Here is a 12391-nt window from a genome sequence, read left to right as displayed (position 1 = left end):
AGCTGGATGACAGCATCCCATAGAAGGGTTTCAGACGTGAGGCCCGGGCACATTCCCTAGAGTCTCCAGCCCTAGAAACATGGATTGGACTCCACACAATGTCCTTTGGCTTGGTAGCACTTGGGACCCAATTATTTGGTTGACTAGCAACAGATGGGCGACTGCGTAATGGAGCGATGGGACCAGCCTGTAACAGCTGACATGCACCATATTTTTGGTCACACTTGGACTGGAAAGTCATCTCTGAAGGAAGATCAGAGATATGGTGGGGGGCAAGGAGACATTTAAGTTTACGCTAAATTACTGAAGCACAAATGTTATGGTAAAACTTTTATGTTGCAATGCACATATTACAAACCAAATTTTTAACTCCATAAATATCTGTTGTAATGAGAGCAGAGTCTGAGGAAGTCTGCAGAAAGATTTAATAGTTTCTGTTTATTTAAAGGTGAGGGTCAATTTTGGAATGATTATGAATTCCCACGATTAATAACAATGAATGGCCACTGGGCCACAAAAAAAGAGAGAAAAATTTATTTGGGGGAGGCACTCACTAGGATGTGAGAGAGACAGCTCCAAGCCCTGATCTGATGACTAATTATTTATAAACAGTGGAAAAGCTTCAGTGGAACAGATTTAGGACATCCCATGCTAATTATGCCGTAGCTAAGGCTCACATTTCGTCACAGATATTTTTAGTAATAATTATGGACAGGTCACAGGCAATAAACAAATGTTTGTGGAAATCCGTGACCGGTCCCTAACTTTTACTAAATATATCCCTCAGAAAACTGGGAGGGGAAGAGTCCAGCACTCACAACACTTGGGCTGCTGCAGGGTCCAATCCCCACCCTGGTAGCTGTGGGAACTCCTGCTGTTCCCCTCAGCTGGGTAGCTGTGGGGTCTTCTTGTGCTCACCTGCTTCCTGCTGCAGCTGGGCTGCGGGGGGATGGGCTCCCTGCCCTGGCTCGCCACCTGTGGGGCCCCCCTGCCCTCCACCTCGGCTGGGCTGCCGGGGGAGTCCTCCTGCTGTCTGTTGCAGCTGGGCTGCTACGGGGTCCTGCTGCCCACTGTGGCTGGGCTACTGTGGAGCAGCTGCTGGGAGCCCAAATGCCCACAGCTAGTGGGCGTGGGGGGGGGGACCCCGAGGGACCTCTGCCAGTAGCAGCTGGAAGCAGCAGAGCTGTCTGCTGACAGTTGTCCAGCCCCGGGGCAGAAAATGTCACGGAGGTCTCAGGAAATCATGATTCAATGAGATCTGTGATCAGCAGGGCCCAGTCACAGCCCTACCTATAGTCCAGTGGATCAGATACTTTCCTAACATGTGGAAGACTCAAATTCAAGCCCCTTTTTCTCATCAGGTAGAAGGATGGAGGGGACTGAAGCCAGGTCTCCCATATCCCAGAGCAGTTCTCTAACCACTGGTCTAAAAGGCACTTGCTGCTGCTCCGTTCATTTTGTGAGGTTAATCTTTCTTTGCTTCTGTTAAAATACCCAAAGTTGAAACTAAAACATTTGAGTCAAGTTGAAACAAAATATTTTGTTTGGACTCTGTGTGAATTTTTTCCATGTTTTCAACCAGTCAAAAAAGACGAAAAAATTATTGTTTCGTTTCACTCAAAATGAACCTTTTTCAGATTTTTAAGAATTGCCATTGAACCAAAAAAAAAATCACATTGCTCTAGCAATGAACAAATTATCTACAATGATTGGCAACTGCAAATGTTTTATTTGAACTCAGGGTATACAGAGAACTAAATCACTGGAGGGAATGACAAAGGGATATAAACTTTTATATCCAGTAATCATTGCTTTTGTCTAATTTGAGGTTGCTTGTGGCTGGAAGTTGTTGGCTTTTGGGTGGCCGTTAGGAAACAAGTTGGACGTATCTCCAGTCCAGTTCCCATCAGCACAAATGTTCACATCACCAAAAAAAAAAAAAAAAGTGCAAATTGAACGAACTGACTTTCTCGTTGGCACTCTCAACAGAGAGTTTAAGGACTGAACGGAATGAACTTCTTTTGTGCTTCCAAAGATACTCTTGCTTAGGCAGGGCTAGCGCATGCCGTCAGAGTGTAAATGGAAGCTTGCCCAAAGCTATCACTGTTCAGACAGTACTCATTGACCTCGCAATTCTGGAGAGTAATATCCAGCACGCTTCACCAGCCAAAACATTGAGTCCCCCATGACTCAAAATATTAATGAACAGAACAGGTTGTGTCACAGCACATAAACTAACCAGCTTGCATGGTTATGCTGTAAATATCTGTGTGAATCCCACAACAATGCTGTACATCTCCAGGCACTTTGTATTACAAGCCCTTACCAGGACAGCTCACAGTTAGCACCTCCATGCTAAGACTAAGACATTTTTGTCCACAATAGTGGCAGGACTACCATAAGCTAGGATCATGTTAAGCTGTAGTACAATTTCCAAACCCAGTTCAGTAAATTGATTTTGCTGTCCACACTACACACAATTAGCTATTTCAATTAACTGTGCCCGGGTTAGGTTAGACTGGAGAATGGACAGGCTCTAAGATATAACCCACCCTGCAAGCTAACCAAGAGAAAAATATGCTGTACCTGAGGTATGTAAAAGAGTCCCAGCAGATTGGCCACTGCGGTGGAGATACCCGAGCCAGTTGCCCCAACTACTGCAATGGTAGAAGGAATGTGGTCTGAGCAGTTGCAGAACTCATCCAGGTTCAGGGAGTCTATCTTGTTTTGGGCCACAAAACTCAACGTGGCTTCCAGGGCTTTGGAGACAGTGTTGCAGGTGTCAAATATCCTGTATCCCAAGGTCATGTTGGGAAGGAGTTTCGGGCTACTGTTTATTTCCTCTATGGCAAAGATCATAGCCTGCAACCACCGGAAACCTCGGAAATTATACCTACAAATGAACGAGAAATAAAAATAAGAGGGGCGGTGAAAGGCAGAGGGAGAGAGGGGAAGACAGTATATGGACAAGAAAGTGTCAGAGGGAGAAAAAACAAATGCATATTGGAGTGAACAAGAGAGCATGTGAGCAAGAGAGATTGTGTGTGTGTGAGAGAGAAAATATATTGGAGGTTTTTGATACCAAAATCAAAAGCAGATTGTAGTAGGAAGAGCCCAATTTTATCTCTTATTGTATTTCATGGAGACTTATGCTATTGACTTCAGTGGGCGTAGGTAAAGGTGCCAGGAGAAGCTGGACTGAAACTTCCCAGGATTTGGACTGAGATTGGAAACTCCCATACTTGGGGGCTGGGTTTGAGGCTCTGGTTCTGATCCAGAGATGGCTGTGGGTTTCCGTCCCATTCACGCAGTCTGGGGAAGATGAAGGAGATCAAGTCTGGAGTGTGGGTTCAGGCTCATCTCTTGTATCTTGGAGACCTCACCAGTGAAACAAAACAATCACTCAGCTCCCACGCCGTGCGCCCTTCATTTTTTTCCATCCACGGGCAGAATACATTTTGTCATGGGCACCAAAGCATAGGTGGATGTGCACCACCCAGAGAAACAAGCTGCTGGCTCTGAGAGCTCTGGTAATCAGTTGAGTGGCACCTGAATCTCTTCTGGGCGGCTGTCCAAGCACTCAGCTTCTAGGGAACATTCTCCCCAAGGTACATATGGGATGAGATACTTCAAGAGGGCGATCCTTGTTCATTCATACAGGACTAAAAGGCCTACCAGATATGAGCAAATTCCTTCCTGAAGACAGACCTGTCATTACTCCTGATCAAGTGTTGAACAGGGGTCATCACCCGTTGGGGTCAGGTGGACGTATTCCATATCAACAGTGGTCTGAAAGTGCAGGGAGTGAATCTTGATTCTCCTGCATGGGCTCAGTCTTTTAATATCTTTATAAACCTTTGTAAATCCACTAAATGCCATGCAAGCACTGTAAATATTAACAAGCATTCACCTCACCACACCCCCGTGGAACAGGTGGGAATCAATATTGCCCACTTTACAAGGGAAGAAACAGATGCACAGCAAGAGAAAATTATTTTCAAATCTACAGAAAAAACAAGAATTGTGGATAAATTGTCAAAATGCCAAAATGGGATTTATGCTCCTAAATCTCTGGATTTGAAAACGGGACACAAGCTCCTAAATCACTTAGATGCTTTTGAACAAATTAACAAGAATCCAGAAGTTCTGGGTCGCAATCCAGTAATTTACCTACAGTCTTCCTCTGTTACGAGGGTCAGGGCAGTTGCCGTCAGGTAGGAGCTCAGAAACGTGCAACTAAATCTTGACTGGCAACTCCATGGCTCATGGATGTTGAGAAGTGCCTCATAAGACTGCTGCTGGCAAAGCCATATTTCAGGACTGCTTCTCAGCTCTGTACTAAGCTTCCACAGTGACACACACTGACAATTAGAAATGGGCACTCAGTTTTGGAGGGTTACCAGGGGTGGGTTGAGCACTATCATCCAGGCACTCTTGTATTTTTTTCACGAGGGTCTTGGGCAGGCCTGACTTCTTGGTGGCTTCCATGGCAGCACACCTTGCCACACCAGGCAACCAGACAGCGATCTGGTGTCATGGCATCACTCGGCATTTTAGCAAATTTTCCAGGCTTTTGGTCCCACAGGAATAGACATTCTTTCTCCATATCTGTAAGTTTTAGGAGGGCAATGTCTTCTTTGGCAACCTGCAGAAGCACGGGAATTCGCATCTGTTTTTTTCCCCCAACCCCACAATGCAATTTGCAGCCCTGCCCCCCCCCCCATGTCCCTTTCCAACCAGCATTTCTTTTCATTTTTCATCACCCCCTCCCCACGACCCCGCAGCCACTGCTGGGCTTTTCCCATCCCGTGTCCCCCTCCCGCTTCCCCCAGCATTTCCTTTCCACCATTTCTTTGCATTTTCCAGGACTCCCCAGTGACAAGGGGCTGGCGGGCTCTGCTGGGCTTTTTTCATCCCATGTCCCCTTTCCCCAGCACTTCTTTTCCAGCATTTCTTTGCATTTTCCTGGGACCCCATGGCACCCTGTGGCTGCTGTGCTCTGCCGGGTATTTCTCCTCCCAAACCTCCTTCCCACAGAATTTCTTTTGATTTTCCAGGACTCCCCAGCACCATGCAGCAGCTGTGCTCTGCTGGGTGTTTCCCCTCCCGTGTCCCTTTCCAAGCACCATTTGGTTTTAGTTCTCAGGAATCCACCTGTTCCATGCGGGGGATTCCTATGCTGTGCTTTTCCCCTCCCATGTCCATTACATGCAGCCTTCTTTGGATATTTTTTTCTTTACACTATTTTTATTGTGCATCGAAGCCCCACATGCAGCCATCCATTTGTCACTGCCATACAACACACGGCCAGGCCTGGGAAGAAGGGGCCTCCGGAAGAAGAACATCCTTCCGGAAGCTCCCCCGGGGGCCGCGCTTCTACACGGCGTTTTGGAGTCCGGAAGAACGTTCTTCCGGACTCCAAATCACATGACCATACGCTCATGAGGCGCAGGGAATTTGCATCCACGCTTCATTAGCATATTTCGGGCCGTGTATTACCATGCCACTTTCAAAGAAAGCGGCCTGTGTAGAAACGGCCAAAATGCATTCTAAATAGCATTTAACTATTTTGAAATACAGCATCTACGCAGAAAGAGCCTATTTCAAAACAGCCATTGGACACACTGTGGCTTATTTCACAATAGGTTCTATTCCCTGTCTACACAGACCCTATTTTGAAATAAATATGACTGCATCTACACTACAAGATAAAATTGATTTTATGTCAGTTAGCCTGATTTTTCCAAGTACCTGTCTTCACTCTGAATTCCATTAGCTCGATTTATGGGACACTAGAATCAACATAATATCGAAATCCTAAAATCGTAGTAACTTGCTGGGTGTAGCATTCAAGCTGAATTTAAAATTCCGAATAAAGGGCAGTGAGGATGCACCATGTCTTTAAATAGAATTCATTAGCTTCCATAGATGTCCCATACGTGCCCCACAATGCACCACAGTTCTCCGCTCTGGCCTCTTGTATCTCCACTGCCCTCAGGTGTGGAGGAATTAGGCAACAGGAAGATGGTTACAATTTGGCACCTAGAAGCCCGTGGCTCTAGGATCATGAGAGACTGAAAAATCGTCTTTTTCTTTGCTAGCAGCATGGCTGTGGGGACCGTGGTTTTGTGTATACCCCTGCTAGCCGTCTTTTTTTCTGCGCTGCCTGTTGGCAGCTGATGGCCCCATCCCTACACCATGCGTCAGCTAGGCTGTGGTGAGGGTCGTGCTTGTCTGGTTGGACCAGAAACTTCTTTTAAACCATTTACATGTTGTCCTGACCCCCACAACCCCTCTCTTCCCTCCCCTGGAGGCACCACAGAGTCTGGAACATTCCCATGCCCAGCAGCATCACGTGGCTTGACCCTGAACCACTAAAGGGATGTACTGCACAAGGTGACAGGCAGCTTGCACACGGTGAGGGTCATGAACTTCGGGGGCTGGCCGTAGCCAGGGTTCTTTTAGCTGCCTGGGGGACGTCTCTCTCAGCAGTCAGGATCTTTGGGGCTGGCTGTAGCCGAGGGTCTTCTAGTTGCCCAAGGAAAGTCTCCGTCGGTGGTCACAATCTTCAGGGCTGGCTGTAGCCAGGGGTCTTTTAGCTGCCCAGGGGATGTCTCCCTCGGCGGTCACAATTTTTAGGGGTTGGCTGTAGCTAACATTCTTTTACCCACTCGCGGGAAGTGTCCCTCGGCGGTCGCGGTTTTCAGGGCTGGCTGCAGCTGGGGGGTGTTTTATCTGCCCTGAGCCATAACTGTTTCAATGAATCATTCAAGTTTCAGTGTAGCAACCATGTCTACTTAAACATAAGGGTCTTCTTTCGTAGGAGGCCTAAATACACATTCAAGTTCCTGAAAGGGCCTTTGTGGGCAGTCACGATTTTTGTTGCTATCAAAAGTCTACTGTCTTTTAGCTGCCCTGAGCCATTACTGATAATTCATTAGAGCTTCAGTGTAGCACCCAAGTCCTCTTTCCCAGGAATCCTAAATCAATATCCAAGCCCAAAATAAAGCCTAGGCATGCTGTACATAGGGGCAGATGGTGGGTCTCCCTGGGCAGTCACAGTTTTCAGGGCTGTCAAACTTCATGATTTTCAGGTGCTGGCTGTAGCCAGGGGTCTTTTAGCCTCCCCGAGCCATACATGTTTCAATGAAGGCAAAGTAGTAGCTATATAATTACCATGATTCTCAAAGTAAGGCTTGAAGTAAGTGTAGAGGCATCCTATTTCATAATAAGGGCTGTTATTCTGAAACAACTTTGCTGTGTAGACATACCCTGACAGAATAAACATCACCTCCATGGAATTCATTGCGGGTACTTGTGTTTGTGAGACTCTGCCAATCTCAGCAATATTTAAAGAGTAAGGCAGCAGCAGCTAAGATTACTTACCAGTTGGAAGAGCACGATGTACAGCACAGCAGATACACAGTTATATAATGACTGGCTCCTTAAGAGACTAGTTCTTTGTATCGATACATGCCAAGGATCAGCAGCGCCTCAAAAGGCGTTCAGGGAAAAAGTCCTCAAACTGAAAAGGGCAGCTGAAACCCAGGTGAGGAATCAGGAATTTTGTATCACAGCCTACATCTGTGGTGTCTAATATGGTCACCACTTGCCACATGTGGCGAACAGGATGCCACGGTGTGACAATTCTGGGCTCTGGACCTGCATGCTGCTCTTGGGGCCTTTAAATGTGGCTCCTAAGAGATGCACATGGGAGTTCCCTCTGCCCACTCCATGCACCACCCCACCACTTGGTGGGACAAGTGGGTGGCAGCAGCAACAGTGGTGGTTCCTGCAGCTCCTGCAGACACAGCTTGGGCCCCCACGTGGCTCCTGCCTCCTACCCTCACACAGCTCCTGCCGCTGCAGCTCCAGCACGGCCCCGGTGCAGCTCCTGTGGAGGCAGCTCTGGTGAGTCGCCATGTGCAGGAGGTCGGGGGCGGGGCTGGCTCTGGGGGAGGGAGAGGTCATTTATTTAGAGCGAGGTGGCAAACAACCACAACCACAAGTGTGGGGATCAATGAATTACTATTGGACATGACTGGCCCATATGGCCCTTCCTGGTAACCTGACCCAAAGCCCATTGTAGTGAAAGAGAGACTCTCACAGACATGTGGGACCAATTGGAAGAACATATGGCCACCCGAGGGCATTGCCAGTCCTAAAAAGTTGGAAAGAAATGGGAAAGTTTTGAGTATAACTTAAGCAGCGCATGTGGGGTGACAGCTCATGTTTGTTTTTTGACAGCAGGAGGGAAGATCCCAACTGGTCATTCTTTAGCTCTGCTGCTCTGCAATGAAGCACTGAAACACCCATTGCTGGGCTAACCTGAACGTGCCTGGGGAAGCAGCATCCTCCCCTGTCTGAGCAGTCCTGTGTCTACGAGTGTCACAAGGGGGCTTACTCATCCCAGCTTTTGTAACACAGAAACCTGTGAGGATGAGGGTAGATCATGATGAAATCTGCAACAAGCGTCTTCTGTTGTGACCTAAGCACAGCACTTCCTTCCCCACCACGCCCTGTGCCTGCTTGTTTTACTGAAATTGAAAAGAGTGAATCATAGAATCCCAGAATTCTGTATTCATGAAACATTCAGTGATAGACTGTGAACAGTGGTTGCATTTTAAAACACTGCAACACGCAAACCACTGAATGAAACTATAATAAAGAATGGAATTGTCAGCCTTGTGGATGAACATAACTTCTTGGAAGGAAAGTCAATGTGGTTTCTGTAAAGGGAAAATCAAGAATCACTAATCTACTAGAATTGTTTGTAGGGGGTCAACAAGCATGTGGATAAAGGGGATCCACTGGATGTAGTATATGTAGATTTCCAAAAATCCTTTGACAAGGTCCCTCACCAAAGGCTCTTAAGTAAAGTAAATTGTCCTGGGGTAAGAAGGAAGGTCCTTTCAGAGACTGGTATCTGGTCAAAAGACAGAAAATAAAGGGTAAGAATAAATGGTCAGTTTTCAGAAAGGAGAAGGTTAACTAGTGGTGTCCTGCCGGGGTCCATACTGGGACCAATGCTAGTCAACCTGTTCATAAATGATCTGGAGAAAAGGGTAAAGAGTGAGGTGGCAAAAATTTGCAGATGACACAAAACTGCTCAAGATAGTTAAGTTCAAAGCCAACTGTGATGAGCTTCAAAAGGTTCTCACAAAACTAGCTGACTGGGCAACAAGATGGAAGATGCATTTTAATAATGCTAAATGCAAAGTAATGAACACTGGAAAACACAATCCCAACTATACATACAAAATGATGGGGACTAATTCAGCTATAACCACTCAAGAAACAGATCTTGGAGCCACTGCAGATAGTTCTCTGAAAACCTCCACTCAGTGCAGAGCAGCAGTCAAAAAAGCAAACACAATGTTAGGAATTATTAAAAAAGAGATAGAGATTAAGACTGAGAATATCTTATCGCCCCTATATAAATCCATGGTACACCCACATCTTGAATACTGCATACAGATGTGGTCGCCTCTTCTCAAAAAAGATATAATGGCATTGGAAAAGGTTCAGAAAAAAAGGTGACAAAAATGATTAGGGGTTTAGAACGGGTGCCAAATGAGGAGAGATTCAAAAGAGTGGTACTTTTCTTCTGAGAGAAGACGAGACTAAGGGGGAAACATGATAGAAGTCAATAAAATCATGTCTGCTGTTCAGAAAATAAATAAGGAAAAGTTATTTACTTGTTCTCATTATACAAGTACTAAGGGGTCACTAAACAAAATTAATAGGTAGCAGGTTTAGAACAAACATGCTTTTTTTCATGCAACACACAGTCAACTTGTGTAAGTCCTTGCTACATGATACTATGAAGATGAGGCCTTTCAAAAGGGGTCCAAACAGAGCTAGATAAATTGATGGAGGACAGGTCCAATAATGGGTATTAGTCAGGATGGGTAAGAACAGTGTCCCTAGCCTCTGTTTGCCAGAAGTTGGGAAAGGGCGAAAGGGGAGGGATCTCTTGATAATTACCTGTTCTGTTCATTCCTCGGGGACACCTGGCATTGGTGAGCTAGATGGATCTTTGGTCTGACCCAGTGTGTACATTCTTGTGTTCTGTAAAATGTTGCATTTTGGCTTCACACGTATGACCTTGGGAGTCCAGCTTCACACCTGTGTTATCACTGGCTGAACTGCAGCACAGGATTAGAGAGTGACAATGCAAAAAAATAGGGAGTACTTTCTGCATGATGTTATGTAACACTCCAGGGCTGAACAAAAAGAACAGGAGTGGCAGGACAGTGATATGAGAGACTGAAAGGAGAATGCTGTGCACCAGAATGAAGCCACAGTGGCTCAGAAACCTTACAGAGCACTAAGTGCACGTGCTCCAGGCATTCACAGGGTTGCAAACTGAATAGCTCCACTCCCATCCTTTCCTGCAGCTACTGATGCAAAACTATTTCCCATGTCCCCTTGCAACACTGCCAGCATATTCTAATCAACATCCTGGCTCCAGTCAGCACCCACGGAATCCTGCATTCTGCATTTGCCCCATCACAGTCCAGCCCTGCCGATTCCAAGTCCCCAATGGCTATTAGGAAAAACTATTTCACCAGCAGAGTGTGAAGCACTGGAATGTGTTACCTAGAGAGGTGGTGGAATCTCCACCCCTAGAGGTTTTTAAGTCCCAGCTTGACAAAGTGCTCACTGGGATGACTTAGTTGGGGTTGATCCTGCTGGAAACAGGAGGGCTGGACTCAGTAACCTCCTGAGGTCCCTTCCAGCCCTATGATTTTATGCTCCCTCTGCAGTGTAATTCTGCTGAAATGCAGTACCCGCTGGTCTCCACTATAAAGGACAAGGTTGCGTATAATGTCTGGATAAATTCAAATCTTTAACTGTCCCAGGACCCCACTTCCTTCAGAGACGGAGAGAGAGAAACACATACCCCACAGTGCTGATGTGTTTATCTCTCTCCTCCAGTTATTGCTGTTTTATACAATAAAATAATTGGTTTGGTTTAAAATTAATCTTTACTCCATTAACTGAAAACTAAGATAGCTCTTGCAAAACGAAAGGCAATTTTCTTAGACCATCACAGTGCATCAAATACACCAATCACCCTCACCTTCTAGCATTACAAACATTGCCCTCCTAAGCACACCAACTAATATTAGCGGCTTTCACTTCAAATTGCTGCCTCAAGACATCCCTGATCTTTATGGTCCCGTGCTGCCCCAATCTAATAGCTCTGGTCTCTGTCTGTTCAAATTCAGCTGCCAGGCACAGAGCTTCAGCATCCACCCTGAGTGATGCTTTCACTCTACCCTTCACAAATACTACGGACTGTACAGCAAGCTGCTATACCCATAGGAATATTGTCAGCAGCCACGTCCAGCCTCCCGTATAGGCAGTGCCATCAGGCCTTGAAATGTTCAAAAGCATACACACCAGCCATTCTGTAACTTGCCTGGCCTGTTGTTGAACTGCTCCTCATTGTCGTCAAGGTTCCTTGTCTATGGTGTCATAAGCCATAGAAGTAAGGGGTAGGCAGGGTCTCCGAGAGTCACAATGGGCATTTTGATTTTCTACTACGGTGATTTTCTGGTCTGGGAAGAAAGCCTCCGATAGCCGCTTCCTGAACAGGCCAGTGTTCCAAAAGCTGTGTGCATCATGTACCTTTCTGGACTAGCCAGCGTTCATGTCTACATAATGATGCCCACCGTGATCAACAAGCGCCTGGAGAACCATGGAACTCTTTCAGATTCATGTACTGGTGGGTAGGTGGCCTGGTGCCAGAAGGTGCCTGCCATCTATTGCCCCTCCAGTTAGAGAAACCCACTTGTGCAAAGCCATCCAGAGTCATGGTCTTTCACAGCAAGACACAATTAATGGCCCCAGCACACTTCCATCAACATGAGTCCAATGATTGACCTTCCCACTCTGAACCGGGTAGTGACCAATTGGTAGCACTCAGGAGTAGCCAGCTTCCACGGTGCAATTGCCACACACTTCCCCACTAGCAGGGACCTCTCATTCTTGCGTCTTTGTGCAGCAGGGCTGGGCCAAGCTCGCCACTCAGTCCCATGTAAGCAGCTTTCCTCATCCGAAGGTGTTCAGCCACTGCTCATCATTCTGCACATGCATGACCATGTCATCCCACCGCAGTGTGCTTGTTTCCCAAGCCCCAAACTGGCCTTTCCCTGTGGTCAGCACCTCCGTGAAAGCCACATACAATTGCACGTCGCAGATTCTGCATGTGGGGAGATCAATATCAGGCACGAGTTGCCTTTGCAGTTTAAGGAATCACTCCACTGCCGCTCGTGATGTGCTAGTGAGAGCAAGCAGCGTACTGGTCAGTAGAGTGGGATCCATTCCAGCAGATGGACGAGGCAGAGCTCACAGTGTACAAACCATTGACAGATCGCGCCAA

At 46.7% G+C, this 12391-nt stretch overlaps 1 protein-coding gene across 2 annotated transcripts in view; it reads right to left on the bottom strand.

Moving 5' to 3' along the window:
* CASR (calcium sensing receptor) overlaps window positions 1–12391 on the bottom strand; it is a 160253-nt gene that overhangs the window by 68718 nt on the left and 79144 nt on the right. For both annotated transcript variants that reach the window (XM_075001149.1, XM_075001159.1), the window contains exon 3: window positions 2587–2893. In XM_075001149.1, coding sequence (XP_074857250.1) covers window positions 2587–2893 — 307 coding nt within the window. The remainder of the gene's footprint in view (window positions 1–2586; window positions 2894–12391) is intronic.

This window comes from Carettochelys insculpta, chromosome 1 (genome assembly GCF_033958435.1).
Source record: "Carettochelys insculpta isolate YL-2023 chromosome 1, ASM3395843v1, whole genome shotgun sequence".
Taxonomy (NCBI): Eukaryota; Metazoa; Chordata; order Testudines; family Carettochelyidae; genus Carettochelys; species Carettochelys insculpta.
This window is presented reverse-complemented; position numbering and strand designations above follow the sequence as displayed.